Below are 27,823 nucleotides of genomic sequence, written 5' to 3' on the forward strand. Positions count from 1 at the left end.
TGAAAATAAGAAAATGTTAAACATGAAAACTCGCAACAAATCACAACGTTCACGTTCACAGAGGAAACATTGAGAAGTTATCGAACGGCCCGCTTTGAGGTTCAATTTGGCACTTTATGAACAAGCGAGGGACTGTATGGAAGTCAGTAGCAGGCAGAGAAGCTTTTAAACCTTCATTACAGGAGTTTTATTCACGAAAACATGAGATCGAAATAATACAAAAAAAAAAATGGCTGCATTGGGTGCCAAGGCAAGTTTTTTTTAATCACGTGTCTGCTTCACACTCGCTCTTCTACAGAAGTAACAGACACAACTTAAGAGTTCTCTAAATTATATATCAAAACAAAATGACCTCCCAAATAAATAACATGTTTTGTAGCGTGAGGACGAAACAAAGACATTAACACGTGTGCAGCACAATGTTTCAGTGAAAGACAAGTCGACTGTTGATGATCACAGAGAGGAACTCTGATTTAAAAAGACTTGATTGGGAACTAAATTCACTAAACGGATCAATTAGAGGCTGATTTGTAATAAATGAATCAAACAGCTAATACTGCTCTTCAGTTTTGGACTGACGCTTTCAGACGGGAAACAACAAATTAGAGCCCGACTGATTTATCGGCCGATACCGGCATAGATGTTCATAATGCTATGTAATATAAAAATGTATTTTTTTACAGCACACAATGCAGGAAAAAAAAAAGGCTGCTTGAGGTCAATTCAGATACGGTGTCGTCAGTTTGTCCAGCAGGGGGCGCTGCGGCTTCATTGTAGCATCGCAGCAGAGCAGACTGTGGCACACATTGCTGGAAAGTTCATCAGCCCCATCACTTCAATAAAACTATTATAACCTGTATAAATTAAAAGAACAGCACTGATTTACGTATCGGCCTCAAAGATCCAGCATCAGTCGGGCTCTGCAATAAATTAAAGGACAAACTAAATAACATTACTGATGCGTGGTGCAATAACGGTGTTACCCACCAGTCTACTGGTTAAATATCTGTACTGAGCTACCAGCTACCTTGTTGAAATAAAAACTCTCTGCAATCTGTCGTCGACGCAGCGGCTTCACATTCGCCATCAGTGTTAAACACCTCTCCGCCGGGCGTTTCTCACACGTGGCTGGCTTCCTCCAACCCGTTGTGGCAGTCGTCGTCCGGCAGCGTGAAGCGGATGTGTCGGTCCTTCTCCCAGCCGCGGCGGATCTTCTGGAGCCGGTGGGCCGCGCAGGGCGCCAGCAGGGCCAGGCGGCCCAGCAGCACCGCGAGGGGGAGGATGAGGACCAGGAGGAAGGTGGGAGGCAGGTGCCAGCGGTACCGGGCCGAATCGAAGGCTCGGTTCCAGCCGAAGAGGAGGGTGTGGACGGTGGCCATGGACAAGGCGCAGTAACCTATCGAGGACTGTAAAAGAGGGGGAAGGTGAGGGGGGGGGGGGAGTTAATGCATTTAAAACTCAAGATACTCTCCTTAAAAAAGATCAGAGAAGTGACGATGAGGGCGAACGCACCGGAAACGTCCGGCTGCCGTCCAAACACGACCCGCATCGTCAGAGCTGCGGCCGGTCTGCTACATGAGCTCAGTGTTACGGAGCCCGAGGACGCACACTGACCCAACACACACGACCCGAACCAACCCCACCAGTGTGCGGGTGTGTGTGTGTGTGTGTGTGTGTGTGTGTGTGTGTGTGTGTGTGTGTGTGTGTGTGTGTGTGTGTGTGTGTGTGTGTGTGTGTGTGTGTGTGTGACAAAGACTGCAGCTCCAGGGGCCACTAATTACAATAACCTTGGCTTGGGTCGGGGCCAGGGGTTAAACTTTTTTTTTCTTCCTTCATGCGCGCGCGCGCACACACACACACACACACACACACACACACACACACACACACACACACACACACACACACACACACACACACACTCGCTAGGCTGAACGGATCATAATTAACATTTATTAGAGGGCTTTAAAATACTGAGGAAGAAAAAAAAGCAGCAATTCTCAACCTTTAATCAAATATGAAGAAAAGAAAAGAAAACAAAACTGGGTAGTGATGACAGAAGCGGGGATGTGTATAATAATCCGCTGCAGAAAGTAGTTCCCCAACGAAACACGCTATTAAAGCCTGTTCTTAAAAGACTCATTTTAAAAGAAGTTATTCACCGAATGCGCTATAGTGCTGTGAAAATAAACATAAGGAAGCCCAAAGTCGAACTTTACACGAAAACAGTTGTCCGCACTCACCGTGGAATCCAACACGACAGCTCTGCCGGACAGTCGGCTTTTATTTTTGGGGTGTCGGTGTTTACTGCGCTGCACTCGACTGATAGTGATTAAATACTCTATTTATGTCACTTATCACGACGCCATCCAGTCAGATGTTTCCAGTTCCCCTAACAACGTGGAGGCTCTAAAAGTCGCCCGGCTTCCTCCGATTCATAAAACTGGTGACATTCACAACGTGCAGGTCAAGTAGACGATAATCTGCCGACAGCAGGTTGAACTTGTCTCACCGCTGAATTGTGAGACTTTTAGCAAAATAAACAGTGACGCACGGACACACACACACACACACACACACACACACACACACACACACACACACACACACACACACACACACACACACACACACACACACACACACACACACACGCAGTCCTGCAGCTGTTGGCAGCCGGTCTGGATGTGCTGGGCAGAAAGTTGCCTTTCGTCACGCCGGCTGTCGGCACGTGACTAATCCGACGGCCACCGGATTACGGGGGAGATGAAAGGGAAGCGGCAGACCGCGAGGAACTGGAGGCCATGATGGTGGAGAGGAAGAGGAAGAGGGAGAGGAGAGGAGAGGAAGAGGAAGAGGAGGAAGTGTGTACTGAGTCACAACACTCCTGACGGCTTCGTCACAGCGCCAGTTTAAGAGCAAATCTGGGGCAGCTGCAGGAGAGCAAACACTCGGGAGTGTTCGAATGTTTGCGGCTGTGAGAGTTCATCTGTCTGCACATCAGACAGACGCCGGCCCGCCTGCATGTCAAAGGTCCTGCTCGTCTGTCACGTCTCTTCCTGTCAATCTGGACTCAAAGCTAGAGGAGGAGTCTTGTGTGTGTGTGTGTGTGTGTGTGTGTGTGTGTGTGTGTGTGTGCGTGTGCGTGTGCGCGCGTACCTGTATGAAGCTGAACTCCCTCCAGTTGACGGTGTTGGCCACGGAGGGCAGCGAGGCGACGGCGAGGAAGGCGAGCAGCCCGAGCGCCATGATGCCCGCGGACAGGTACAGCTCCATCCTCCACACGTCCTCGTCCACCCACGAGTCCTCCTGCCCGGCCTTCACCTGGACGAGGACACACCAAGACACGCAAACTTGCAGTTGGCCTTTTGAAGTGGGTGAACGCAAAAAACAACAACAACAACAAAAAAAAACAACAGCAGCACGCTGATTTTAACGTTTGTTGACACGCAACTAGCGACTACTGCCGTGATGTGCGCCGGAGATTCTTGGCTTGCAGAAGCACGTCGTCGCTTCTGTGAATTCAAATCACGGCTGCAGAGACTTTACGACTTCTGTCATGGCGGCTGATGCTGTTTGGCGTCTGTCCGAATCGGTGTTTCATATTAGACGGGTCTTTCTAGGTTGTGTCATCTGACTGCATTAGAAATTTCTAAAATGACATACTGGTGGTGCTTCTGTCTATTTCACGTGTTTTTTTTGTTTTTTTTTTGCTCATCTGTCTGACGTTGTTTGACTGGAGCTCTGTGTTGTGGCGTGTTCAGACCGAACACAAAGCATTAGGTACGTTAGGAAAGAAGCGCTGAGCGAACTTGGCAACTTGACAAATACTGTGCAAACATGGATGCCGACAGCTTTGTTTCAGGCCAGTACGAAAGGAACTTGGTGACAAAAGGACATGAAAACACTAGAGAGGATTTTCCAACTCGTATAACACGGTGGCTACGAAAACGGAACGATGGCGTACAAATGAATCGTGTTGTGATGGCACATTTTCTAAATATGAATTTTCCTTTTCGTCCTTTGCCATTTTAATATCCTGGTTGTTGTTGTTTTTTTTATTATCCGCGAAAACATCTAACAAAGCTCGATCTACTTCCTCATCGAACCTGTTTGAAGGCGGCGTTCATCAGCTGGAAGCGGGCGGACTTCCTCATGGGAAGACACAGGCTGTAGACGGCGTGTAGAGCCGCACACAGGAAGCTGCACAGCCCGAACTGCTTCCTCCCGGCGAGCCAGCGGTCCAGCCAGCCGGGGAAGCGCCTGTACTTGGTGCCCCGCCACAGCTGGAGGACGGCGGCGCACAGACCGGGCAGGTAGACCAGCGCCAGCATCACCAGGGCCACGGAGGGGAGGGTGACGTTCACCGTCTCGATGGGCATTTTGTGGAAGCTCCTCTTGCCGGCCGTGACGTACGGCTGCACGACGTCCCGGAGGAAGTTGTAGAGGTAGAAGAAGAGGAAGAGGAACAGCGTGCAGAGGACGGGGATCCGCCAGGAGGGGAAGAGGTGGAGGGGGAGGTTTTCGATCTCCAGAGAAGAGGAGAGGAGACCCACGTCGACGGGGATGAAGCCCATCCTGTGGCAGAGCTGCGTCACCGCGCTCTTCGCCTTCTGACTGTCGCTGCACAGAAACACCTGGCGAGAAACGACAGATGTTCAGAAGCGTTTCTCTTTCGAACTCCTTTGCGCCTTTTATTCCGAACTCGCGAGCCTGCCGATTCGTCCTACCTGCCTGCTCCCATCCCGAGGTCCCGCCTGCAGCGTCCAGGCCGAGATGGTGTTAAACCCTTTGACCACGCAGCTCTCCGGGAAGAGGTCGGCCAGCTGCTCGGCGTTGGACGCCCGGTCTCGGTTGATCTGCAGGCCATTGCTGACGTCCACGAGCGTTTTCCCTGCCAGCGCCGGCTTCAGTTCCACCAGCGTGGAGTGGTGCTCGGGGAACACGGCGACAAAGACCAGGTCGGCCTGGTTCGCTGCCTCCAGCTGGGACGTCACCTGGAAGACGGAAATACAAAATAACTGTACTTTACAACTCCCACGTTTCACTTCGTGTAGTTTCATTCGTAGTTTCCCTGGATCAGGACAGACTGAATACAGTGTCTGCGTGATAAAGAATAGTAACAGAACCAAGCTGGTGGTCGTTCTGTTGTGTTAACGGTCTCCGTATCTGCCTACGAAACGTGAAGCTCTTACGGACAGTTCGGACCGAAGACTCCCAATGTGATGATTTGAAACCTGCAACTACCAGCCGCTCTCCAGTCGGCGACACCCTGTTAAGTTTCAGTTTACACAAAAGCGAGGAGACGAGGCGGTTGAACATCTCCAGAGCAACGACCCTCTGTACTTCTGTTTTTATCTCCCTTTTCGAAGGCTATTTCTAAGCGGGATATAATTTGCAGTATTTTAAAACATAAATGAGGATAGTGATGGAGAGTCACCTGCAGTAGGTGCATTTTTAATCACGATGAAAAAGCAAAAACGAAAGATTTGAGAATTTGGAGACGCTCATGGGATTTTAGAAAATGTATGCCATGAATTCGAGACAGGAGATCTCCCCTGTTTTCTCAATTCCTCTCCATCTTTATCCGGAGCAGTCGCGTCATTGAGAGGAGTCGATGTCTCTGCTAATGAGCAGTAAAAGCACAAAACACCATCTTACGTTGTTAAAATGCACAATTCTCGACTTGCCAAGTTGACTTTAGTCAAACACACACGCTGATATACGGTATATTTTTTTTCCACTATTCGTTTGTATCTCACCCGTATACGGTGACGGTGATAAAGAAATGCATAAAAAAAAAAAATCCTGCAGCTGATCAATCAATCAGAGGCTGACGGATCAATGAGGCACCGACAGAAACACACTGACAGTCTGACGATATAACAGGGCAGATTAACCGCTTTGCACTCTTCCCACGGCTGACTCTCGTCTTTAACTTGTCTGTTCGGGGTGAATTCAGCGGGACAACAACAGTTATTATCCCCAGCGGGGAAAGTCAAAGGAATGTGTAATTATCCCCGGAGGGATGAGAAACAAAAACACCAATTATACGGCGAGTGTGAATGTGAGAGTTGCTGTCACCTCCGCCTCTTTGGGGAAAGTAGCCGCGGAGCGTTTCGGGGTTCGACTCCCCACCACCACGTGGTAGCCGGAGGCCACCAGCCTCGTGGCCAGCGAGCGGGAGAAGTCGCCCGTTCCCAGGATGCCGATCAGCGGGACGCCGGGCGCGGACGCGGAGGCTTCGAGGTGTCTGGAGCCTCCTCCCCCGTCTCCTCGTCCTCGGATCAGAGGCCGAGACATCTGATCGGGCATAATACACTTAAAAAAAACCTACAGAGAGAGAGAGAGAGGGGACAGGGTTATTATTATTATTGTGATTATTTCTGTTGATATTTTCTCAAGTAGTTACTCATGTGTACACGCAATAAATAGATAACCACGCTATAGATGCTTGCCATTTCTTCTTTTATGCCACCTTAAATAGAGAGTTATCAACATTATGAAGACGCGCATGTGTGACAGCAGGTTGTATTTACCGAAAGGTTTCCATCACTCATCTGTCTGCTCCTTTTTAGAACAGAGAAGTGTGATTCATTACCACCGTGTCTCAACTGGCATGTCCTACATCCAATGCTGCACCATCAGAGCGATGAGTCGCCATCCATCCCATAATACAATAAAGGCGTATCACGCAGCCTTATTACAGCGGCCGCAAATTACGTACCTATAATATCGAGCTTTATATTTAACTCCATTCGGAACAAATTGGACATAAGTTGCGCACACTGCATGTTGTTCATTAGCGGTGCAAATACTAAAACATATAAAAGCGTGCTCGCTTTTAACATCATCCAGCAATATGCCGAATTTACCAGAAAACCGCCACGACTCCGACACTACCTTCATGAACGCGGTTGTGTTTGTTTACAGCTGACCGGAAAGCGATTAAAACCTTAAACTCAGAAAATCCAAATGGGCATTCGCTTCAAAACAAGTAAAACGGTTTGAGAGCACCTTCTTACTGTCCTTGGTTGAACTCGTGGAAACTTCGCCGCCGAATAAAGTTACTCCCCCCCCCCCCCCCCCCCAACGCGTAAACGCGACATTTCGACAAAACAAACGTCTTACGTTACACGACGGAATCATTTGGTTGTACTTACAGCCGCGGTTGTTGTTGTTTTTTTGTTGTTTTTTTACTTACTTGCAGCTGTTTCGTTTCCCCGCGTCTGGAAACCGGAGCGCTTCTTCCTGTTGAGATGACGCGGCGGCTGAAGCCACGCCCCCACGTTGCGAGGGCAAGATAAAGCAGAGCCGTTGTGCTCTCTGCAGCAACTGTGATACAGGAGTCTGCCCGGAAACCGCATGACAGGAAAAATAAGCGGGGGTGGGTAATTATGTACAAGACAGACGAGACCGTATGTGTAAAAAAATAAGCAGATTGAAGTGAACAAAACAGTTTAAAATCAAGAGAAAGTCAAATAAAACACTACCGTGGATACTGAAGGGAGTATCCATGCCGGTGAAATTAAGTTTTGTTTTGCCAGACATATATTACTATATTATGTAAGAGCAGCAAGGCTGTACTGGGTTGTGTCTAGCTTCAGGGAGTTGTTGTTTTTTTTTAAAAGAAAGACACAGCTGTGTGTCATCAGCATAACACTGATCAGAGATATCAGAGTAATAGATTGCGTGGCCGAGGGGCAGGAGGTAAACAGAGACAAGCACTGGGCCAAGAGTTGACCCTTGTGGCACACCGCTTATTAAAATGGTTTATGATCAATTGGGATAATGTAATCAGACATAGTTTTTTTATTTTTAATATTTATATATATATATTTTTGGTAAAAATAATTGAACATTATCAAATGGATTTCCGTGATATTTGGAACATACTTTCATCTTACTCTCACGATCTGAGAAATGAGGCCAAAATTTGCAATACCACCGAGTGCCACTAGAGGTCGGCTCTAAAAAGCCTCCATAGACTCCCGTTCGACTTCTCTCATAATATTCTCGAGTCAATAGAAAAAATTTCCACGAGATATTTCGCTGTTGTTAGCTAAAGTTGCTCATTCTTATTAGTTTTCTGGCGGTCCATCTGAAAATAATCCCGTCATTAATCAGTGCGTGTCTGTTTGATTGACAGGCCTGCGGTGCAGTCAGGTTAGGGCCGTCAGTATCGTCACTTCGGTCACTTCTGGCTCCGAACTGGCAAGATGTCGACGGACCAAAATCCAGACTCCAGACTTCGTGACAGCCGTTCGCAAACCAACGGGCGACGTCACTGCTGGTTGCAGCTTGCTACAAACTCGGAGAGCTGCTTCCACGCTTGTAATCTCAACTATGACAACTGATTTAGTTGCAGCTCTCCAACTGCTTTATGCTCTCTTTGATGACAACACAAGAAATCTCAAAATCACCCCCCCCCCCTTGTGATTCATTTTTTAACAGCGACGTCTCCCTTTTCCCGCTCTGCTGCCGTAAAACGGGTGAATTTGATACGCGGGCCTTGGGATCAGAACAAAAAAGCAGAAGCAAAACTGTGTTAAAAAGATGTGTGGCCGCAGGTTATGCACTGTCAACATGACTTCATCACGTCTGCCTTTGCCACTTGCAAAAGGTTGAATCCCCGCGGCTCGCTGCACTGCATCAGTGTCACCGCACGCACACACACACACACACACACACACACACACACACACACACACACACACACACACACACACTCGTTCTCTCAGTCTCTCTCTCTGAGCCATGGCCTTGTGTTTGTTTATAATGCAAAAGGTCGCAGTCCTTGACATACATATTTAATTTAGAAATTATTCATCTATACGTATTGATTACTAATGTGTCCTGACGTGGGAACTCATTAATCTTACAAGGCAACTCAATGCAAAAATAAAAGCCTCCTCGCGTGGATTTAAAATGCTGAAATAATAAATAGTGTACAGCAAGTTTATCTTTGCTTTTCTGCTTCTTGATGCTGTCTAATTACCCCAGAAATGACAGGGTTTAACGGTCCCGCATGCAACAGGTCCGGTGGTTGTATAATGCATGCAGGTCAGTGAGAAGCGAAGCGTATTTCACCCTGACTTGCATGGAGTAAACGGCCCGGATGGGACACAGTGTGTTAGAGGTGGCGAGCGGTTGGGCTGAGGTGGACAGGTACGGCCGCGTTAACGTCCCCACGGGACCTCGCTGTCGAACCCGCTACATGCAAGAAGGCATTTTGCATCCAGGGAGGGCGGCGGTGTCCCCGGCGCCCCTTCGCGCGGGATTAGGGTCGACCGTCGAGACGGGAGCTGATGTTGCAAAGTTGTCGTCGCTGTCGCGTTGTGGGTCGGCGATGCTTTCTCGCTCAGATTTACAGTAATACCCCGTGACGTTTATGACCAGGAAATGAGGGACGTTTCTGCTAATGCAAACCGACGGTAATTGCAGTGACTGACGAATAAATGCTGCCGTAACACAGTGAAACTACGGCGGTTACAGTTTTGTTGAAGGCTTTTCTCTTTGCTGTTTTGAACACGCAAATGTTTCGAAGGCCTTTTTCTTTTTGCTCATCGTGCGGTTGGCATTTATCAGTCAGATTAATTAGAGAAGGTTGTCGCACCACTCAAAAGCTTAACTAAACTAAAGAAAAGGTGCAACTCAAGAGAATACATGCAAATACGAGCATCAACTCTGAGCTGCAACGACAGAAAACACAACCAGATACACAAATACTGCAAATAGCAATGAACAAAATGGAAATGAACTGCAAAAGAAAAGTTTCCAGGGGACAACTAAAATGTGATAAACAGACCAGGTTTGTGGCCATCAATGGGCTCATTGAGTAACATGACTGAGCGCAAGACGCAGCTTCTCATGCTGATGTTTAATTCATGAGTTTATTGGAATGGCTTGTAAATCGCACGCAGCAGCAACTATCAGCAATCTCTGAATTATGGAAATAGTTGCAAATAGTTATCCACTTTCAAACACCACTAAAGAAACCACCATTCAAATTTTACACCAATTTCAGATGGATTTCCGGGAAATATTTTCTTTTGAAAGCGTTTCCTGTCGATAGCTTGAAGGGACTTATTATCCAGTGTGAAAACAACGGCCACTACCAATAAAAACAGCGTTACCATGAGAAATAATTACTAAATGTAAATATATTCAGTTGCCATAATCGCACACCATCCCATAAAAAAGTATCACCAACCGAGTCTGATTTAATAAAAATCCAAAAGATTATTATAAAACTCAAGGTAAAAAAAAAAAAAAAAGTAATTCCACAATTTCTAACATTGTGATTTCCATTTAAGGTCAATGGGTCAATCAGATTTCAGTAATTCAAGGGAATTACTGACTGGAAATATTTTGAAAAGCCTTTAAAGAGAGAGAAAAAAAAAGTCAGACGAGACAACAACTGGTTTTAATTTACACCCAACATAAATATAAAACGATTTAGTTTTCAATCCCATTTTTCACGAGTTGAAGTAAAAGATTTAAGACTTCTTTTATGAAAACAAAAGGTTTATTTCTCTTCATTTGCATTTGTTTTCTTCAGCGGCAGTATTTTGACCTCCGTAACTCTCGTCCCCATTTTAAAATTCCCTTCGAGATATTAAACTAAAGCGCTCAGAAGGGAGTTTTTACCTGATTGCACACAGATCCGCGTCTGTAGGCAGCTAATCAATTGTCTCTCCATATGGTTTGTGTGCACGACAGCAGCGCCGGGCGGGACGATCTCAGACTCGGCAGTGCATAATGTGGACAGTGTGTCGTGCATGGCTCATCGTAGCCTACAGATACAGTTCACTGTACTAATCCTGAGTAAAGGTCATTTCTGCAGTCGCGTAGCAGACTCGGGGAGCATAATGTGCTCTGTGTGCCTCCCTGCATACTTATTTTTAGTTGTTTTTTTTGTTTTTTTTGTGCTCTTTATTACTTTCACTCGTCCTCTTTCAGTTTGCGGTCGATGAAAATGTAAAACACACATTTCCAGCTCGGCCGGGACGTTCGTATATATATATATATATATATATATATATATATATATATATATATATATATCGTCAGATTTTTAACCTCGATTTCATGACTTGCCGTGCTGTCTCACCTTCAGACACGAGCAGCCCAGCTGGAGCCGTGTTCTGGGGAGTTAAAGCTGAGCTGAGCACAAGCTGAAATTGGTTGGGGCGCCGGGCTTGAGCTAAGCCTCGTCTTCAGCCTGTGAAGATTTCTCCACGTCGCCTTGAGCTCTAAAGCCTCTGTTGTGGATGTGGGGCCTGTGCTCCAATTCCAGGTGCTTAGTTCCCCTCGCCCCCCTCCCCCTCCCGCCCGACCCGCAGTTTTCAAGTATTTCAGGTCCTTCGGGGTACGTTTTTTTGAGCTTGACGAGAAAATCAATAGGCACTTTTATTTTCAATGAGCAAAGGCTGTCTCTATTGAGTGTCTCAAAATCTTGCAGTCTTTGGCAATAACCAGTGAATGGCATTAATAGTTCTTATTCAGCGGATGTGTGCACACAAACCCCACCGTTAGAACAAGTACACACCAGTGGCCTCACCGGGGGGAAAAAAAAGAAACAAAAGAGGCTGAGGAGGCATTTAAGACAAATCTGTATGCCATAGAGTAATGATTGGCTGCGTGCACGGCAGGAATTTTAATTTGTCGGAGGATCTGAATTCAAGGCCGGCGGCGCTCCATCTTGTGAAACAAGACATCAAATATATCCCTGCAGCCACGGGGAGCTCGGAGCTGGAGGTGTCGACAGCCGTCAGACATCTCAGGTCCCCTCCCTGCATAGATTAGCTGATCCATCACACCACACACACACACACACCCGACTCCCCCTTCTGTCTGGTGGGAGTGTGGGAGTGACCAATGCAGTCGGTCATTTGATGTCACCGTCGTGAACCTGCCCTCGGCCATCTGATGTGACTTTGAAAGGACCCCCTCGTGGTCTGAGTCCAAAATGTGGTCGTGTATTCAACTGCTGCAAGTTTCAGCTGTTCAGCAAATCGGACTCCATCTACTTCTCGATCCATCTCCATCTATACTTCCGTCTAAATCTAAGCCTCCGACCTTTCTATTAACTCTTGTCAACAGACGTATTTCAGGAAGCGTCGTTTCCATTAGTGGATAAATGAATAAATTATGCCCGCAATGTTTTCTGCCTATCAGAACTTCTAAGTGGCTCGATTCCATTGAGATTTGTGAAAATGAATATGAATTTGTGGCATTTTAAGGCTGTGCATGTATGCATGGATTCATACATTCATCTATGTGGTCAGGATCATAACAACTGTGCACACAACTTTATGCACTTCACGCACCTTTCTTCTTTTGTCAAATTGAGAGGACACTTCCTGTTCAGCATTTAGAAATAAAAGCCTCATTCAAAAAGGACGCACATCTGCTTTTAATAAGAAGAATTGAATGTAGTGATTAGCCTGCAGTGGTGCATTAAGTATCCAGATAGTTTACTTCAGTACAATCACACTATTCAAAATGTCTCCTAAAGTAAGTTTATTTATGTAGTGGGGAGGTGCAGCTAATTTCAACTACATCTTATTGTTTAATCTATAACACTGTGGGCTTTTCACATCATATAAACTGATTTGTCTTATGTAAAATCTTAATATTTAATATTTAGCTGTTCTATAAATGTTTTGAATTCATTTAGCTGTATGGTATAAATAAAGTTGAAAATACTCATACACAGCTACTCTGTTCAATAGAAGTAATACATCAGCATCTACTTTAAGTTACGTGTAAGGATCACGTTTATAATGTCAAATGTAATGTAGGACAAAATCAGCATCTGAAAATTGTCCTCAACAGTTGAAATGCCTTTTGACTGTTTTACAAATTGCAGCTAGGGTTTTATTTTGAAGGCCATAACCCTATCTTCCGGTCTCATCTTGCTAACTTTGACGTCTGGACGCAGCTGTCCGCGCGTACCCATCCATCCAGCCAAGAGGCGCACCCTCTCTCCGGTCACAGTCGCTGCCCATGGGCTGGAAGACACCAATTAGAAGAGCTGGATCGAGTTAATGCTCACTTCCTGAACTTCATATCTCTTTTGTTTTTGTCCTCCTGAATCCCTCTGTCCTCTGTCACGATTCCCTCCCAAAGCAGCTCCACGGATATTGTGTCGTCCATTGGTCCCCGAACGGCGCGGAGGAAGTGGTCGGTGGTCTTTCTGGTGACCGCCGTCGCGATGGTCCTGCTGGCTCTGGCCGTTGCCGTCCCGTTCCTGTTCCTGCGCACCTCCGAAACCTCCGCGCACTACTACGAGATGATGGGCACCTGCCGGATGGTTTGCGACCCGTACAGCCCCAAACCGGGAGGCGCCACCGCCATGGAGGTGATCCAGAACGTGAACGGTGTCGCTCCGCAGCCACCGATGGCGCAAGGGAGCCGCGGGGAGCCGGGACGACCGGGGAAACCGGGACCCCGGGGGCCGCCGGGGGAGCCAGGTCCCCCGGGTCCGAGGGGGCCACCGGGAGAGCGCGGCGACGGCAAAGTCGCGTTCCCTGCGCTGACCGGAGCTGCGGGGGGTGAGACGGACAGCGTGAACTCCACGGCGACCGGGTTCAGGATCGCGTTTTACGTCGGTCTGAAGAATCCGCACGAGGGATACGAGGTGTTAAAGTTTGACGACGTGATTACAAACTTGGGGAACCACTACGATTCGAGCACCGGGAAGTTCACCTGCCATGTGTCCGGGATCTATTTCTTCACGTACCATGTGCTGATGCGGGGAGGAGACGGGACCAGCATGTGGGCCGACCTGTGCAAGAACGGACAGGTATGACTAGAACTGAAAACGAACAATAACGAAGACCCCTGTAGAGCTGTGGGCAAATTATAACCCATTTTAAAACGGCTGCTGTTCGTGGAAACTACGTCTACAAATCCAAATGAACGTGTTTAACATCAAGAACAAGGTGCCAACTAACTTTAGATTTGATTCAATTTGATTAGAAATGATAAATAAATTTTTTTTTAAAAGTTCATAATATTCCATGCAAGACGCGTAAACTTATCAGCGTGTGGATTTTACGCGAAAGCGCGCAGCATGGCATACGACTCGCCCTTTACTCCCCTCAACACGAGTTATAGAACTGCGTAGTCAACCGATTCATTGCTTTTATATGACTTCGATGTAACATCAGTGAAATTTTCGGTCATCTCTAAGCCTGTCTGCCTGCTCTGTTTGTCAGTGGCGCTCATGCGTAAATCCCCTTCGGATGAGTCGTACTTCTCAGACGCATACGTCTCCAGTTGGATGCGGGGTCACGGAGGAGTCTTAACATGGTACCTGTTCATTATAGGGGCTTTCAGAGGATTCAGTTCAAACTTAGATAAACATCAAAGTCGAATTTTTTTATTTTTTTTTTTTGGTCATTCAGTTCACACTCGATGTAAAATTAGAATCTAACCATTTTACGCACGACTGCTGTTCCACTTTGCCTCTCAGCTTCTACAGCTTCTATTTCTATCATACTCATAGTCTATTACAGGCATTCCCTCTCCTCCATTCTTTCAAACCAGGTTCGGGCGAGCGCCATAGCTCAGGACGCAGACCAGAACTACGACTACGCCAGCAACAGTGCCGTGCTGCACTTGGACTCTGGAGACGAGGTCTACGTCAAACTGGACGGCGGCAAAGCTCACGGAGGCAACAACAACAAGTACAGCACCTTCTCCGGCTTTATCTTATACCCCGACTAAACCCAGCAGCAGCAGCAGCAGCAGCAGGTCCTTGGACAGTAACCATCACTGAAAAAAATGTTTCCAGTAAAGTCTATGGTCAAATATGTTTCTGTTCTGTTGCAGATAGGTGCCACATTGACAGTCTTATCTGAAACTGTATGTTCTGTTCATTATGTCAAAGACCCTTTTGTATATATATACATATATATATTTATTTAAGTTATTCTAGAGGTTGCTGTCCTCAGTGACCACGAAGGCGAATATCTCAGTATGAGAAAATGGATGTTCCAGGTAAATCAGAGCTCCCCTATAAATGTACCTGTTCTTTTCCAAACTGCTTTGGGGGAAATAACTGCAAGCTCTTATTAATCGCAGTGCGCATGTAATATTTCAAAACAAATGCAATGAAATCGAGGCGCAAATCGGATGTCAGACCAGCGAGAGTACAAATTACCCTATTTGGTCACAGCCGCATTGGAAACACTGACATTTCAGGCAAAATCTCATTTAAATAGATGTTTGCAATCAGTAGATTTACTTAAAATGATCAATCAATTCGCTCAAATTTTAGTTTCCGTCTTGACCAACAACGAAACCATGTTGACAGTCTGAGACCGAGAGACGAAGAGCGCCAAGTTAAGGAAGCGGTCGTAGCATATTAGCGCTGCCTGGGGTTTACTTAAAGGAGCAGTGTGTAGGATTTGGTGCCATCTAGTGGCGAGGTCGCAATTAACTGAACTCCCTCGCCCTCGCTGCGTATGCATGAAGGGCTCATTCTGGTTTGCAGACAAAAAGGAAGTAAATACCAGATCCAGTTTGTGAATAAACTGTTCACTTCTTTTTCCCGTTAGTTTGCAACCGAGCGAACAAGCTTGTTAGCTATTAGTTCGCCTACTAAAAGCGTGAGAGATCCCCCCCCCCCCACCCTCTCCCCTCCTCTTTAGTGAACTAAATGTGAATCTGTCCTTTAAACAGGCCTGCAGCACAGTGGCATCTCGACACGGTCAGCGGAAACTGCAGAAGCTGCAGACAGTTCTGACTGACGAACCCGCGGTGCTTTGAGTCGTGTTCAGTGTTTCACTAAGTAACCGCGCGGTAACGGACGCGGGCGGACGTCCCGCACCCTCGCTGGAGCCCTTCGGTTTTGTTCTCATCCATGACAATAAATACTGTTTGACAAAAAAAAAAAGTTTGCTCCGTGTGAGAATCTCTGACCGAGTGAATCCCTTGCACCTGCAACGAGGTTACATCTGAAGCTGTCCATTAAATGTATTCAAATTCATTTGGGACTGCCATTTATCCCCTCGCAGACATTTGGCCGTTTCTGGAATCTATCAAAAAAAATAGTTGCCGGTCCGATTGCGCCGTGCTGGATTGCGGCCTAAGAAGAGCTCCTGCTTAGATGTAAATATGCTTTACTGGACTCAAATATCATCGAGATGATAGATGACAGCTGTTTCGTGGGCGTTGTAAGATTTTTTTTTTTTTTTTTCTTCTTTTTTCGAGTCACCCCCTCCGGAAAACACACAAAGCAGCTGTTTACACACCACTCCTGTCACTTTAAATGGAAATCATGAGAAAGCAAATATTAGCACCTCTGGTTAGATAAACCTCTATTAAGGTGGTGGTTGATTTTCCTGCACTCCGCAAACTGACTCTGTCCTCGTCGGAGGGGATTCTGTTCTTCTTGAGTATTATCATCACAAATCGATAGTTCGCGTTGCGTGAAGGGAAACGTTTACTTTCCACACCTAAGCGAGGCAAAGCGTGACGCTGACGCGGCGTCCCCCTCCAGCGGACGAGCGGGTGTGTTACACGCTCTGGTGTAATACTGGGAAAAGGACCGGCACGCCGGGACCTCGCAGTTTCGTTTGGTTTCTGCGTTAGCGTCGCCGACCGCGTGACGATCTACATCTGGGTCGACTCACCTGCTGAACCACCCGGACGTCGAGCCCCGTCCCTGTGGGTCTCGATCGTCTTCCTCGATTCTCTGCAACAGAGGAGACAAAACATGAAGCCGACGCAGAGTCAACAGTCGTTTATGGTTCAAATGACGCGAAACAATCTCCAGTGAAGATTTAAAGCCGGCGCAGGTTTGATTTTCTCCGCGGGGCAACTGCAGTACTTCGTGTTTCTCGCGCGGCAAGCAGCCTTCAATCAGCGTCTCTGTGAGGCGACGGCGGCGGTGCGGAGATGTGAACCGGCGGAGGTCTTTCGAACCGTTTCAGAGATCAAAGCGAAGAGGCGGCCTCGGAACGGCTCTCGGCCCGCCGCCGCCGCATTCGGGGATGAAAAGTGGAGCTGCTGACACCAACTGAGACATCAACAGCGGTACGTGTCACCAGCTGCCTGACGGATGCTCACACGCGCGCGCGCACACGCACACACACACACACACACACACACACAACAAGACAATAGATGATCGGGCTTGCTCCGTCCCTCCAGTCTGGGTGACAGTGAGGGATTGCTGACTGACAGGCGGGGTAGTGAAATTCTCTGATGGATGAGATAAGTGGGACAAGGCCTCCAACACACACACACACACACACACACACACACACACACACACACACACACACACACACACACCTATAGTGTGCGGGGGAATTCAGCTTGACAGGCAGCCGAGCAACAGGCAGCACATTGTAGTAATGACAGCATGTGTCGCAGACGCCGCTGCTGCCGAGGTTTAGAGTGCACGTCTAATTGCCGCCTTCTTTAGCCGTGATCACCTTGATTGATTTCTGCGGTCGAATCTAAGAGCAACACACAGACCCGAACGCGTGTCTGCAGCCGAACCTGCCGGCCTCGAGTCGATTTCAGCGTGAACGTGGCGTGAAATATCGCAGCCGGCAACGGCCAGCTAAATCATGTGGACATTTTTAAACCCTCTCCTCATTCTTTCGCCCTGCGGATTTTTTTCCCCCTCGTCGCCGCGGTGATCGCTGATCCGAGTTCGTGCCCCGAGATGCAAATGACAGAATTTTTTTTTTTTTTTTTTCTTTATCTGACGCTTTCAAACCTTCTGCTTATCTTCCTCCTTTTTTTTTTTTTTTCTTTTTTGAGAAAGTCTTAGTGTGGTGAGCTCACAATCCACACAGCTGGTGGGGAAGAAGAGCCTCTCTGGAAAACTAAACAAAGAAAGTTAAAGGGAAGAAGAGTCGTCGCATTAAAGACAACGGTGGATGAGAACAATGAATCTGTGAAAGAAAAGAACGAGCCAAATGGATTCAACTTTAATGAATTGCTTGTTTGAGGAATATGTTGAGTGTTTAGGGACCGTGCGAAAATGACTAAATGAGGAAAAAGAGTGGGAGTATTGTAATCTTTGTTTAAAAGTAGAATTACTTGTAAAGACTTTTCTTCGAGAGTGAAGAGTGGGACTGTGTTTGGGGTAGAACTTTTTTTTTCTCCTTTATTGTTCTCTTACAGAAATGAGAGAATATTTATCTATTATTTGTTTTTACGTGGAAAATGTCTCTTGGCTTTTGGGCGCACTTTGCCAACGAGGAGAACAAGCGCGGTGTTGTTAAAAGTGAGGCCTGGGACGCGCTGCTTACATGGCGTCTGCGCGACGCCTCCCTCGATGTGCGGCTGCAGCACGCTGGGTATCCGCAGCGCCAACGTGTCTGCTGCGGCACCGCGCCGCCGGCCCCCGTTTCCAGTCTTTATGTTAAGCCAGGCGACCCTGCTCGATTACATGAAGTCAAATGAAACTTATTGACAGTGGCTGTTTGCAGTCTTTCCAGTCCGCGAGCAATCGCAACACATGATTTACAGTAACGACGTAAGATGAGAGCTTCCTGTGATTACCGTGACGCCTTACCGGCGGCTACCTGTGGCTAATTTATTTATTCAGCCAAAGTAATCATTAGTGTTTAATTTAGTAGCTGTTTTTTTTTTTTTATGCTTTTCGACAAGCTTCAAATTAATTTGATAACCTTCATTTTGGTTCCGTTAAGGTATCGAAGTTGAAAGTGGAGTATAACTGTAAAGTATTTATGCTTTGCTTCTTCTTATCGGTGACATATTTGACCTAAATATCTATTTATCTCATTCACAGCTCCATTTTAACTAGTTCTAACTCTAACAGTATAAACACCATTGAGTGATGGCGAGTGAGCGTCTGGTTCTCTTGTAGCATTTCAGCGAAAGCTAATTGATTAAAACAATCAAATTGATTCAAATAAATGACATAAATAGAGACGGGTCGTTCATATACAATATGTCGCATATAATTACAGTATACAGTAATTATCATTAAGAACCTATGAGGGATCCAGAGCAATTCTCAATCCTGTTTACTTTACTTGAGCATTTCCATTTTACGCTACTTTATATTTCACAACATTTATTTCATGCTCACCGCTGACTTTTATGTCCACAAACATTTTTATGTACCACGGTGACGTACGATGCATCAAATATGATGCATTGTTATGGATTCGACAGCCCAAACGGCATACAGAACAGATAGAAGTGTCTCTCCTATGCTTTGGTGGAATTTATGCTCAGGGTTCACATGCTGAGGAATGATTCGGCCAAATGCTGAGTCACTTCATCTGTCGGTCTGCTCCGTGGTTTAATCGGCCAAACGAGGAGGAAACAGAGAGAACGGGGCGAGAGGGGAGGAAACGGAGAACGGTAAAAAGAAGAAGAAGAAGAAGAAGAAGAAGACTGGGCATATTTCTTTTTCTCCTGGAGGTAAATAAAAAAAAAGAATCAAAGCAAATGAAGAACACATCTGCGCCCCTTCAAGGGTATAAACTCAGGATTAGGCTTATTTGGCAAATAAGTGCTTCGGCAAACACAATAAACATCCCGGCTCTCCTGTCAGTGCTGCACATGGCATCGGGAATACTCACCACGTGTGTTTACTCTACAGTATGTCAGCGACCGTGTTCATTCTGTTTGCTCTTTTTTTGTTTTCTTCCTACCTCTTTCACTCGCTCACATCTGGGGAGTTTCAGAGATCACATCATCGTCCTCTGAGTCATTAAAATAACTTTTTAAAATGTATTCTACTGAGCTATTGTTGTTGTTGAGACACTTTAAAAGGACAAAAACTTAAAGCCGGCAAAGAAAAAAAAAGCCTCAAAGCTGAAAAACTCGGAGTCTCTCAACATGTTAGGCGATCAACTGGAAATTAATTGGAAACTATTTAAATGACTTGTTGCGGTTCGAAAATAATCCGGTCGCAGCTTCTCGAGTGTGAATAAATGCTGTTTTGGGCTTCGTAGTAATAACCTCAATAAAAAGTCGGACATTTTATAGCCCAAAACAACTGTGGAAGTAATCAAAAACAGTCATTTAATTGAAAATGCAGCCATAATATGCCAGTTATGGATAAAACACAAAACATCCCATCTGTGAGTTGTTGGGGTTTCTGACTCTGCTGTAATGTGGAGCCTTCAAAGTTAGCACTGCAGCAGGATGTCATGTTTCACATCCAGTGTTTTCACTCTGACTGAAACTGAATCCTGGACTAATCTGTATCTATCAGTCTATTTCAAATATAAATTCTAATTTTAATCGTTAATTCTACTTTCACCTGAAATACAATCCTTCATTTCTACTCCGTGTCGTCCCAGTTCATCACTGTGCTCTCAGACTCTTTCAGACTTATTTGTGGTTCCTAGACTTTCTGTAAATATAGTAGGAGCCCCCAGCAGTAGGAGCTGGGAGTAGGAAGCAGCTCCCAGTTTGCATTCATGAGACGGTCACCCTCCCTCTACCGCTCAGATTGGTCTCAAACTTTCCTTTTTGATAAAACTTATAATTAGGACTGGCTCAGATGACCCTGAACCTTCCCTTCGTTATGCTCTTTTTAGCTCCCGGTGCATTTGCATGCCACTGTTGCATGATGTCGCAACACTTCCTTAACAATTATATTTTATTAATAATCGTATTTTGACATTGATAATTTAATGTGGGTGTCTATTATTCTATTCAGTTTAATTGGGACCATTATTTCCAGAGTGATTTTGCACTATAAATAAAATAATTGATTGACTGAATGATTGATTTTAATTTGAATCACTAAGTCGTGCTCAAACGCAGCTGTAATGTCTGTTCTTTAGGAGATTATGTTTCTATCTCTGTGAGGACATTTGAGCCCAGAACACCCAAATAAAACCGCTCACACGGATGATTTACAGGCTGGAAAACGGCACAACTGTCAGAAACGCATCTCCGTCTTGTTCTCGGGGCTGGGCCGTAATGAGAGGCTAAAGGAGACGATGCACAGATCAATCTCACTCTCTCTCACACACACACACACAATCTCACACTCATCATCTACCTCCTCCCCTCGTTCTCCCCCTACATTTATGTTGTCATTATTTATGTCCGGCCTCCTCCCCCGGCTTGTCAGGACTGAAAGACGTTTCAGCGCATTAACCGTGGGTCCAACATTCACCTGCTGCTCCATCTGAAACTCTCTCCGCGTCGACCCTTGCGTGCCTTTAACTTTTTATTCAGTGCAAGCGAAATGTAAGTTCGGCAAGTATTTTGATTCACAATAAAGCTAATCATTTGTAATGAAGTAGAATTAGTATTCAGCTCAAAGCACCGTGCTGCCAAACGATGTCGACCAGGTCTTATTTTGAAAGCAAACTGTCTGTTCTGTAAAGCTAAGTCACTTTTGTTATTTTTATTTTGTAACTTTGAGCCTCATGGTTCTCCAAGTTCAATAGGTAAATAATAAAAGATGCGTAATAAAAATCTATCAGTGATGTGCAGCGTGATTATCGTTCAACAAAAATTGCAAGATTTTCTCATTTCTGCAAATTTACCGCAAAAAAAACGCACTTCAAACTGCATCTGCATGCATGCAGCAGATTGCAGAACATCACTGACAACTCATTGCTTGCTATTAATACCATAGAAAAGACAGCCAATTCATTTACTATTGTGAATTGCGTCATCGTGACCGTTAGAAAAGTCAAACTGTGCAAAATGGCCGTCATCTGTCTGCCTTCAGATCTGATAATGACTTATCTGAGACATGATTAATTTATCGCTGCGTCTCTGAGGAGGATTTTGGGATCCCGTGTCATACAAATCTGTCAGTCCTGAATATAGGGGCGTAAAGGTTACAGAAATAAGTCATTGAAGCGGGCGGCTTTTATTGTACCGAAGCCAATAAGGACTGTATGTTTTTATCTCTCCTCTGGATGATGACGGTGACAGGCCGAGGATGCCAGATGAGAGAGACGCTCCTCGGAGACTTGACTGAAAGGTTAGACTGGCCCCAGGCAGCATGGCTGATGAGGACGGACACACACACACACACACACACACACACACACACACACACATGCACACACACACAGATAGACTCCCTCAGTCATGCATACGCTGCTGCCCGCACTGCTTGATGTGGCTGATGTGTGTCATTACACACGGGCTGTTTCACGATATGAACAAAAGCAGTGATTATCAGGACACGGCTTTTAAAAAAGGATGGATCAAAACAAATAAATCAACAGGGACTTCACGTATTTACGACATCAAGAAGCAGACGAGTAGAGATGTTTACATATGGAAGTGTCTCATCTCATCTCATTCACAGCAACCCAAATGGTCAAAGAAGAGTGAATCCGCAGTCCTATCGGGAGATAAGTGAGGACGCGCTGCTTCCGACTAAATGTTAACATCAGCATGCTGATGAGATGATCCCAAAATGAACCCAAAAATGAGAGGATCCCAAAAGTCACTAGGATTTACCGTACAGGGAGACATGGCTGTCAAATCTCAAGAGACTGAAACATCAGCCACAGCTACTTCTGTATCGCCGTAGCTGTCACAATAGCAGTGGGTAGATAGAAACTCATTGAAACTGGAAAACAGCCAGACCCATCTAACGTACGTTTACATATTTCATTGGATTTGGATAATTGGACCTGTTGGTGGAGCAAAAATAAAAAGTGAGGGGATCATAGAAGTAAAATCAGGAGACCACAAACATCTGGACAATAGGGCACCCGCCTATTGGTTTGCAGCCTCAAGTTGAGGAGCTGAGGAGGAACGAAGGATAACCTGCCTGCACCCACGGCCTGTCAATCAAACCAGACGCCCCCCAAACAAACCTCTCTCTGATGCCAAATATCTAATTAATGATGGTATTATTTTCTGAAGGACACCAGAACACTGATCAAAGGGAGGGAATTTAGCTAAAGACACTAGAATGACTCTATATATCAGGACAGAAGTTTATTATTTTTTGAATGGGACTCTATTGGAGCCCGCCCCTAGTGGCCCTCAGTGGTATTGCAATTTAAGGCATTTTCGCATTGGCTTCTCTTTCCAGACCCATTTTTATTTACAGTGTATGATCTGAACCAAACCTCACGGCCGTCCATTCAATAGCTGTCCAGACGGTTCGTGACTAACCGTCAGTTTCAGCCTCCTGTAGGTGCTAAAGGAAAAGTCAAGATCATGGAAATCGCAAAGATTCATCCTCTTGGGACTAACTTAACCCTTAGCCCTTAACCCTAACTCTTAACCCTAACTCTTAACCCTAACTCTTAACCCTAACTCTTTGCCCTAACTCTTAACCCTAACCCTTAACCCTAACTCTTAACCCTAACTCTTAACCCTAACTCTTAACCCTAACTCTTTGCCCTAACTCTTAACCCTAACTCTTTGCCCTTAACCCTTATAACCTCTGAAGCAAAGCGGCCAACCAACCAACAGCCAAAAATAAAATCCACGAATGCAGAAAAGAGACATTGTGCTGAGACGCCCAGCAAAGTGCCTGCATCGATTTAATTTGCCAATTACCAAATGGGCCCATTTATCATCACCTTAAGCCTCCACAAACTTCTCAGCACAGCGTAATAAGACTGAGGAGCAATCTGTCCCCCTCTTCTCATTAGAACTCAGAAAAGATTTCCCCCCCCTCCCGCAGCTTAATTATTTATCTGCATTAATATCCTTTCAATTATTAAGGAGAGGTGAGTGTGTATGTGTGTGAAGGCCAAAGATCAGCCCTGCGTTACCTCAGCCTCCCTCCTGATTAATGGATGAGGGAGAGGAGCCCTTCATGTATTATTACTGCAGAGAGCCTGGACCTTGGAGAGAGAGAGACAGACGGAGGGAGAGAGGGAGGAAACTCAGTGAATGATAATCGCCGTTTAGTATGCAAACATGTCCGCCGTACATCGCTGGCATTTCAATATTTGAAGGGGCAGAAAGTGACGGCGCTGAAATCTCCTTAAAGTTTGTGATGTCTCTGTAACGTTTGTCCCCGAAAAGTCAAAGAATATAAAAGGAGTTGTGGAATTCGTATTCTTTTCTGAATTATGTCTCGATTCTGTGTGTTTATTTCTGTTTTCTGTTGCAGTTCAGATCTCTCAGGCAGTCGACTTATCTGACATTATAACTGCGACAGTTCTAAATCAATACAAGTTATTTATTGAGTCCTTTAACGTAGAAACCAACTCTTTTTGTAGTGTAGGCTTTGATTGCTTTTAAGAAGGAAAATAACTATTTCCAGACTGCTCATCCATCTTATTTGCATCCCACTAATCTTCATTGATTAGTGTTCCTTTTCGTGATGTCACCCTTGTTCTTGTTTCTCTCCTGAACTGTGGTGAAAAGGGTCAGAGCAGTTTCAGCTGTTGTAGTCTGACATCTAGTGGACATACAGAGTACTGCAAGGATGCGTCTGTAACTGGCTGAAAAGAATTCAGAATCACAATTTCTTCCATTGTCAGTGTGCAGGATCAAATTAAATTAAAGAAAACAATCCAAGTCGGTGCAAAACAAGGGAAATGGAAAGATAAATTAAGACAACATAAAAACCACATAAGAACAAGGTCATGGAAACCTTGAACAAGTATATAAAAACCATAATCTGTATTGTTATTGCTGCAAAGTAATTATTTTCATATGTAATATTTATTTGGACATAGCTTCTTTATCTAAATCTATTTTTTACTTATTACATTTTCCAGCCTTTTTTCAATTTCCTTATCATGTATCTCAAATTTGTATTACATTATTCATATTTGTATTATTTTTTTTAAAATAATTTGTTTCCATTCGGAGGTGATTGATGGGACTTGCAAATTGTTTACGTATATCGTTTATGAGTGCCAGATATTTTGTATTTGTGTTGTGACAACAGAGCAGTTGTGTGTCTATAAAAATATCTGCAGTCACTCAAGTACGTTACTTGAGTAAATGTACTTAGTTGCATCCCATTACTCTGTTTTAAAGAGTAGAAAAGCTTTTGTCTGAAGTTAGATGCAGCTCAAAAATACAGCAAATACATCGTTTGCATATTTCGGTCACTAGATGGCGCCACAGTATTCGTGCTGCTTTTAACTTGTACAGAAGTGGATACTTGAGCCCAGGAGCCGATTTGATTCATGTTTAGTCACGTTTAAAAAGGACCTTAAACTGACAGAAAACAGAAATGAAACTTCTACTGAGTAAAATTATTAAATCCTCTGTTCCACCATCTGACGACACTTCCCAACCTGCTATTTTTTTTTTTAACTGAGCATGAATGAACTCGGAAACCCGCCAACACGGAGGGAATCATTTGCTGCAGTTCTCACCTTCCTCCACCAGGTGGCAGCAGGAGCCAGCAGCAGCAGTGGACGTGGATCCGTTCAACAACTTTCTCCAGAGTATCATCATCACGCAGTAACGTTGTCATCTGGGACATCTTCTGATACCTCTGATCAAACCACGTTCAAGCACCTTCAACCGGAAAAAGACAGAAAGAAAATATTAAACAACCAGGAAGCAGACATACAAAAATAGAATTGCAGCCTTTTTTTTGGGCTTTGGGGAAAAAAAAAAGTATGAATTGATCCTTTTGGTTCAAGCATTTAAAGCCCAAATAATTGACTAAAGCTAATATTTTTTGTTGTGTAAATTGTCTTCAGATTTACAATGTTAACCTGGGTTTACATTTTTTTTTTTTTTTTTTTTATCAAACTATTTTGAGCTGAAGCAAAAATATTTTTTTTTTGTTAAATCTGAGCTCTTTTTATTTTTTTTTATTTTTAACAGTGAAGGTCAGACAGACTATGTTATCCCCTGCACATGCTGTCTCTTTATTTGGCTTTTGTTGAGCAACATTTACAGCTGAAACTGTTTCCCGTTTGATATATAACTACTAATTTCTACACGAAAAATGTGACCGTATTTAAAAAAAAAAAATTAAATTTTTTTTAAAATTTAAAACTATAAAATACAGCGTGCGATTAAATGAATTGTCGGAGATAGTTGGTGTTTTGTACCTTTAAAATATAAGTCTAGCCTCCTCTTTTTGCAGGAGTGTGAGCCAGAATGAAAGCAAAACACCAAAACAGGACTTGAGCTGGGAAATAAAAGAAGACGAACAGGAGAAAAATGAATGGAGCTTTGGCCTTTGTTTCATGTAGGTGGGAGATCACAGGTCACCTAAAAACCGCATTTTTTAATTTATTTATTTTTATGTTTGGGAAGAAGAAGAAGCAGTTCAGGTTCACACACACACACACACACACACACAGCATCGTGACTGTGCGTGTGCGTGCTGCTGAAGCAGCTCCAGTATATAGGCTACTCAATAAAAACCGGGGCTGCGATCCGTCAGTGCATTTATCATCCTATTACGGCGACAAATCCGGCTCCCGATACATGAAAGGTAAAATGAATTACCAACGTTAAGCCGTCAATAAAGTCATTTCTGTAAATGGTGTCTCCGAGGGCCCCCGCTATTATTCAACAAGCTTTATCAGCACCTTGGAAATTACAGTGGCTTGCAGCGCGGCCCCCTGCTTCACTTTGATTAAGGGCCCTGCCAGGGACCGGTGACGGCGCTTTTGACTCGTTTTTTTTTTTTTTTTTTTTATTCAACCCCCCCCCCCCTCCCGCTCCCCGTGATGAACACCGGGCACATCGGGCGGAATGAAGACTAATTAAAAGCTATAAATTATCTTTCGCGGCCCCTCTCAAAGCAGCCTCTCGTTGCGGCGCCAGATAAGAGCAGACTGAGAGCTCATTTAGCCACAAAGGCTCTGCGGCTAAAACAGCATATTGATACTGTCCTAATTGGAATTTAATTAAGTAGCCATGACTTCCAACTCCGGCCTGTGGGATGAAGATTTCACCGCGGCGGCGTTCAACCACCATCACGCTCACGCTTGTTATTACGATCATTCATATTATTATTATTATTATTATTATTATTTCAAATCGCCAATTAGAGCTTGATGGCAATTTTTTATTCATAATCGGAAGATTTTACACACAAAAAAAACCAACCCACTATTCATTATCACTGTGTTTCTGTAAAACTTCAGTTTTCACCCCGGATATTTGTCATATGAGGGGGAGGGGGGGGGTGTTTGTGGTGCCGTCAGAAATCTTTGTTTAAATGAAATTTATAAAAAAAAAATATATATATATATATATACGTAATGAAGAACTATTTGGCCCAAACGCCACAGCAGCTGCAGATGTGGAAGGTAAGGCAAGAAAGTGCCGTTTGAATAGAAAAGAAAACGCTTTGTTAACACCGAAAATAACCCGATGGACCGTTTTAGAGACGTTTAGCGTCCCCCCCCCCCCCAAAAAAAAAAAAAAAAACACGACACCATTTAGTGACTCTTGGCGCACATCTTTCTATATTTACGCAACAATAGCCATCTTTAAAGCTGATATATCGGAATTTAGGCAGTTTTTTTTTTTTACACCAAATTATAGTCTTCATTGCTGTTTGTAGTTCGTTTAATTACCGTGTAGGTGTTAACCTGTCCCCCCCCCCCCCAAAAAAAAAAAAAAAAAAGCCTTTAAAAGGGCACACGTCAACGAACAGCCCTGCGGGCGATACCCTAAACCAAAATGAAAACTAATTTTAGTGACGTATTTTCCTTTGAAATGAATTTCCTCGGCATTGTAAGTAAATAACAGTTCATAAAACTCCAAATGTGGCTTAACGAAATGAAACAAACAAAAAAAAAACCCACTTTCTTGCACCTCTTTGGGACATTTAGGACGGAGGCTGCCCCGCTGTTGTTTTTGTTTTTGCCGTGGGACGGCGTGCGTATGCACGTGCGCCTTCGCCTTCGCCCGGACTGAGCCCCGTCGCGCGCGTCGC

The 27,823-nt window shown here is 44.9% G+C and overlaps 2 protein-coding genes across 3 annotated transcripts; one reads left to right on the plus strand and one right to left on the minus strand.

The window, feature by feature from the left end:
- On the minus strand, positions 1-27,728 carry LOC138629230 (metalloreductase STEAP3-like). 2 transcript variants are annotated; one of them, XM_069712798.1, is made up of 9 exons: positions 27,703-27,728; positions 25,290-25,434; positions 23,724-23,795; positions 16,647-16,708; positions 6,085-6,333; positions 4,731-4,997; positions 4,110-4,637; positions 3,160-3,324; positions 1-1,406 (listed from the first exon to the last, which is right to left on the minus strand). In XM_069712798.1, the coding sequence occupies exons 5-9, from the start codon at positions 6,313-6,315 to the stop codon at positions 1,119-1,121; spliced, it is 1,479 nt and encodes a 492-aa protein (XP_069568899.1). In that variant the 5' UTR covers positions 6,316-6,333; positions 16,647-16,708; positions 23,724-23,795; positions 25,290-25,434; positions 27,703-27,728; the 3' UTR covers positions 1-1,118. The 2 variants fall into 2 exon arrangements, with proteins under 2 accessions (XP_069568899.1, XP_069568900.1); XM_069712799.1 differs by lacking the exons at positions 23,724-23,795; positions 25,290-25,434; positions 27,703-27,728 and having other exon boundaries at positions 16,647-18,335.
- LOC138629242 (complement C1q-like protein 2) lies at positions 12,965-15,890 on the plus strand. The gene is made up of 2 exons (XM_069712823.1): positions 12,965-13,810; positions 14,557-15,890. The coding sequence occupies exons 1-2, from the start codon at positions 13,220-13,222 to the stop codon at positions 14,734-14,736; spliced, it is 771 nt and encodes a 256-aa protein (XP_069568924.1). The 5' UTR covers positions 12,965-13,219; the 3' UTR covers positions 14,737-15,890.
- Positions 27,729-27,823: the final 95 nt, after the last annotated feature.

This window comes from Brachyistius frenatus, unplaced genomic scaffold (assembly GCF_029030835.1).
Source record: "Brachyistius frenatus isolate BFR_SWC_R1_liver_20210118 unplaced genomic scaffold, ASM2903083v1 Contig_112, whole genome shotgun sequence".
In the NCBI taxonomy this organism is placed as follows: Eukaryota; Metazoa; Chordata; class Actinopteri; family Embiotocidae; genus Brachyistius; species Brachyistius frenatus.

Coding starts and splice junctions, on each gene's coding strand:
- LOC138629230 (XM_069712798.1), bottom strand. CDS start 6,315: ATGCCCGATCAGATGTCTCGGCCTCTGATCCGAGGACGAGGAGACGGG. Junction 3,325..4,109: donor TGAACGCCGCCTTCAAACAG/GTTCGATGAGGA, acceptor GTCCTCGTCCAG/GTGAAGGCCGGGCAGGAGGA. Junction 1,407..3,159: donor GGGAGTTCAGCTTCATACAG/GTACGCGCGCAC, acceptor CCTCTTTTACAG/TCCTCGATAGGTTACTGCGC.
- LOC138629242 (XM_069712823.1), top strand. CDS start 13,220: ATGGTCCTGCTGGCTCTGGCCGTTGCCGTCCCGTTCCTGTTCCTGCGC. Junction 13,811..14,556: donor ACCTGTGCAAGAACGGACAG/GTATGACTAGAA, acceptor CTTTCAAACCAG/GTTCGGGCGAGCGCCATAGC.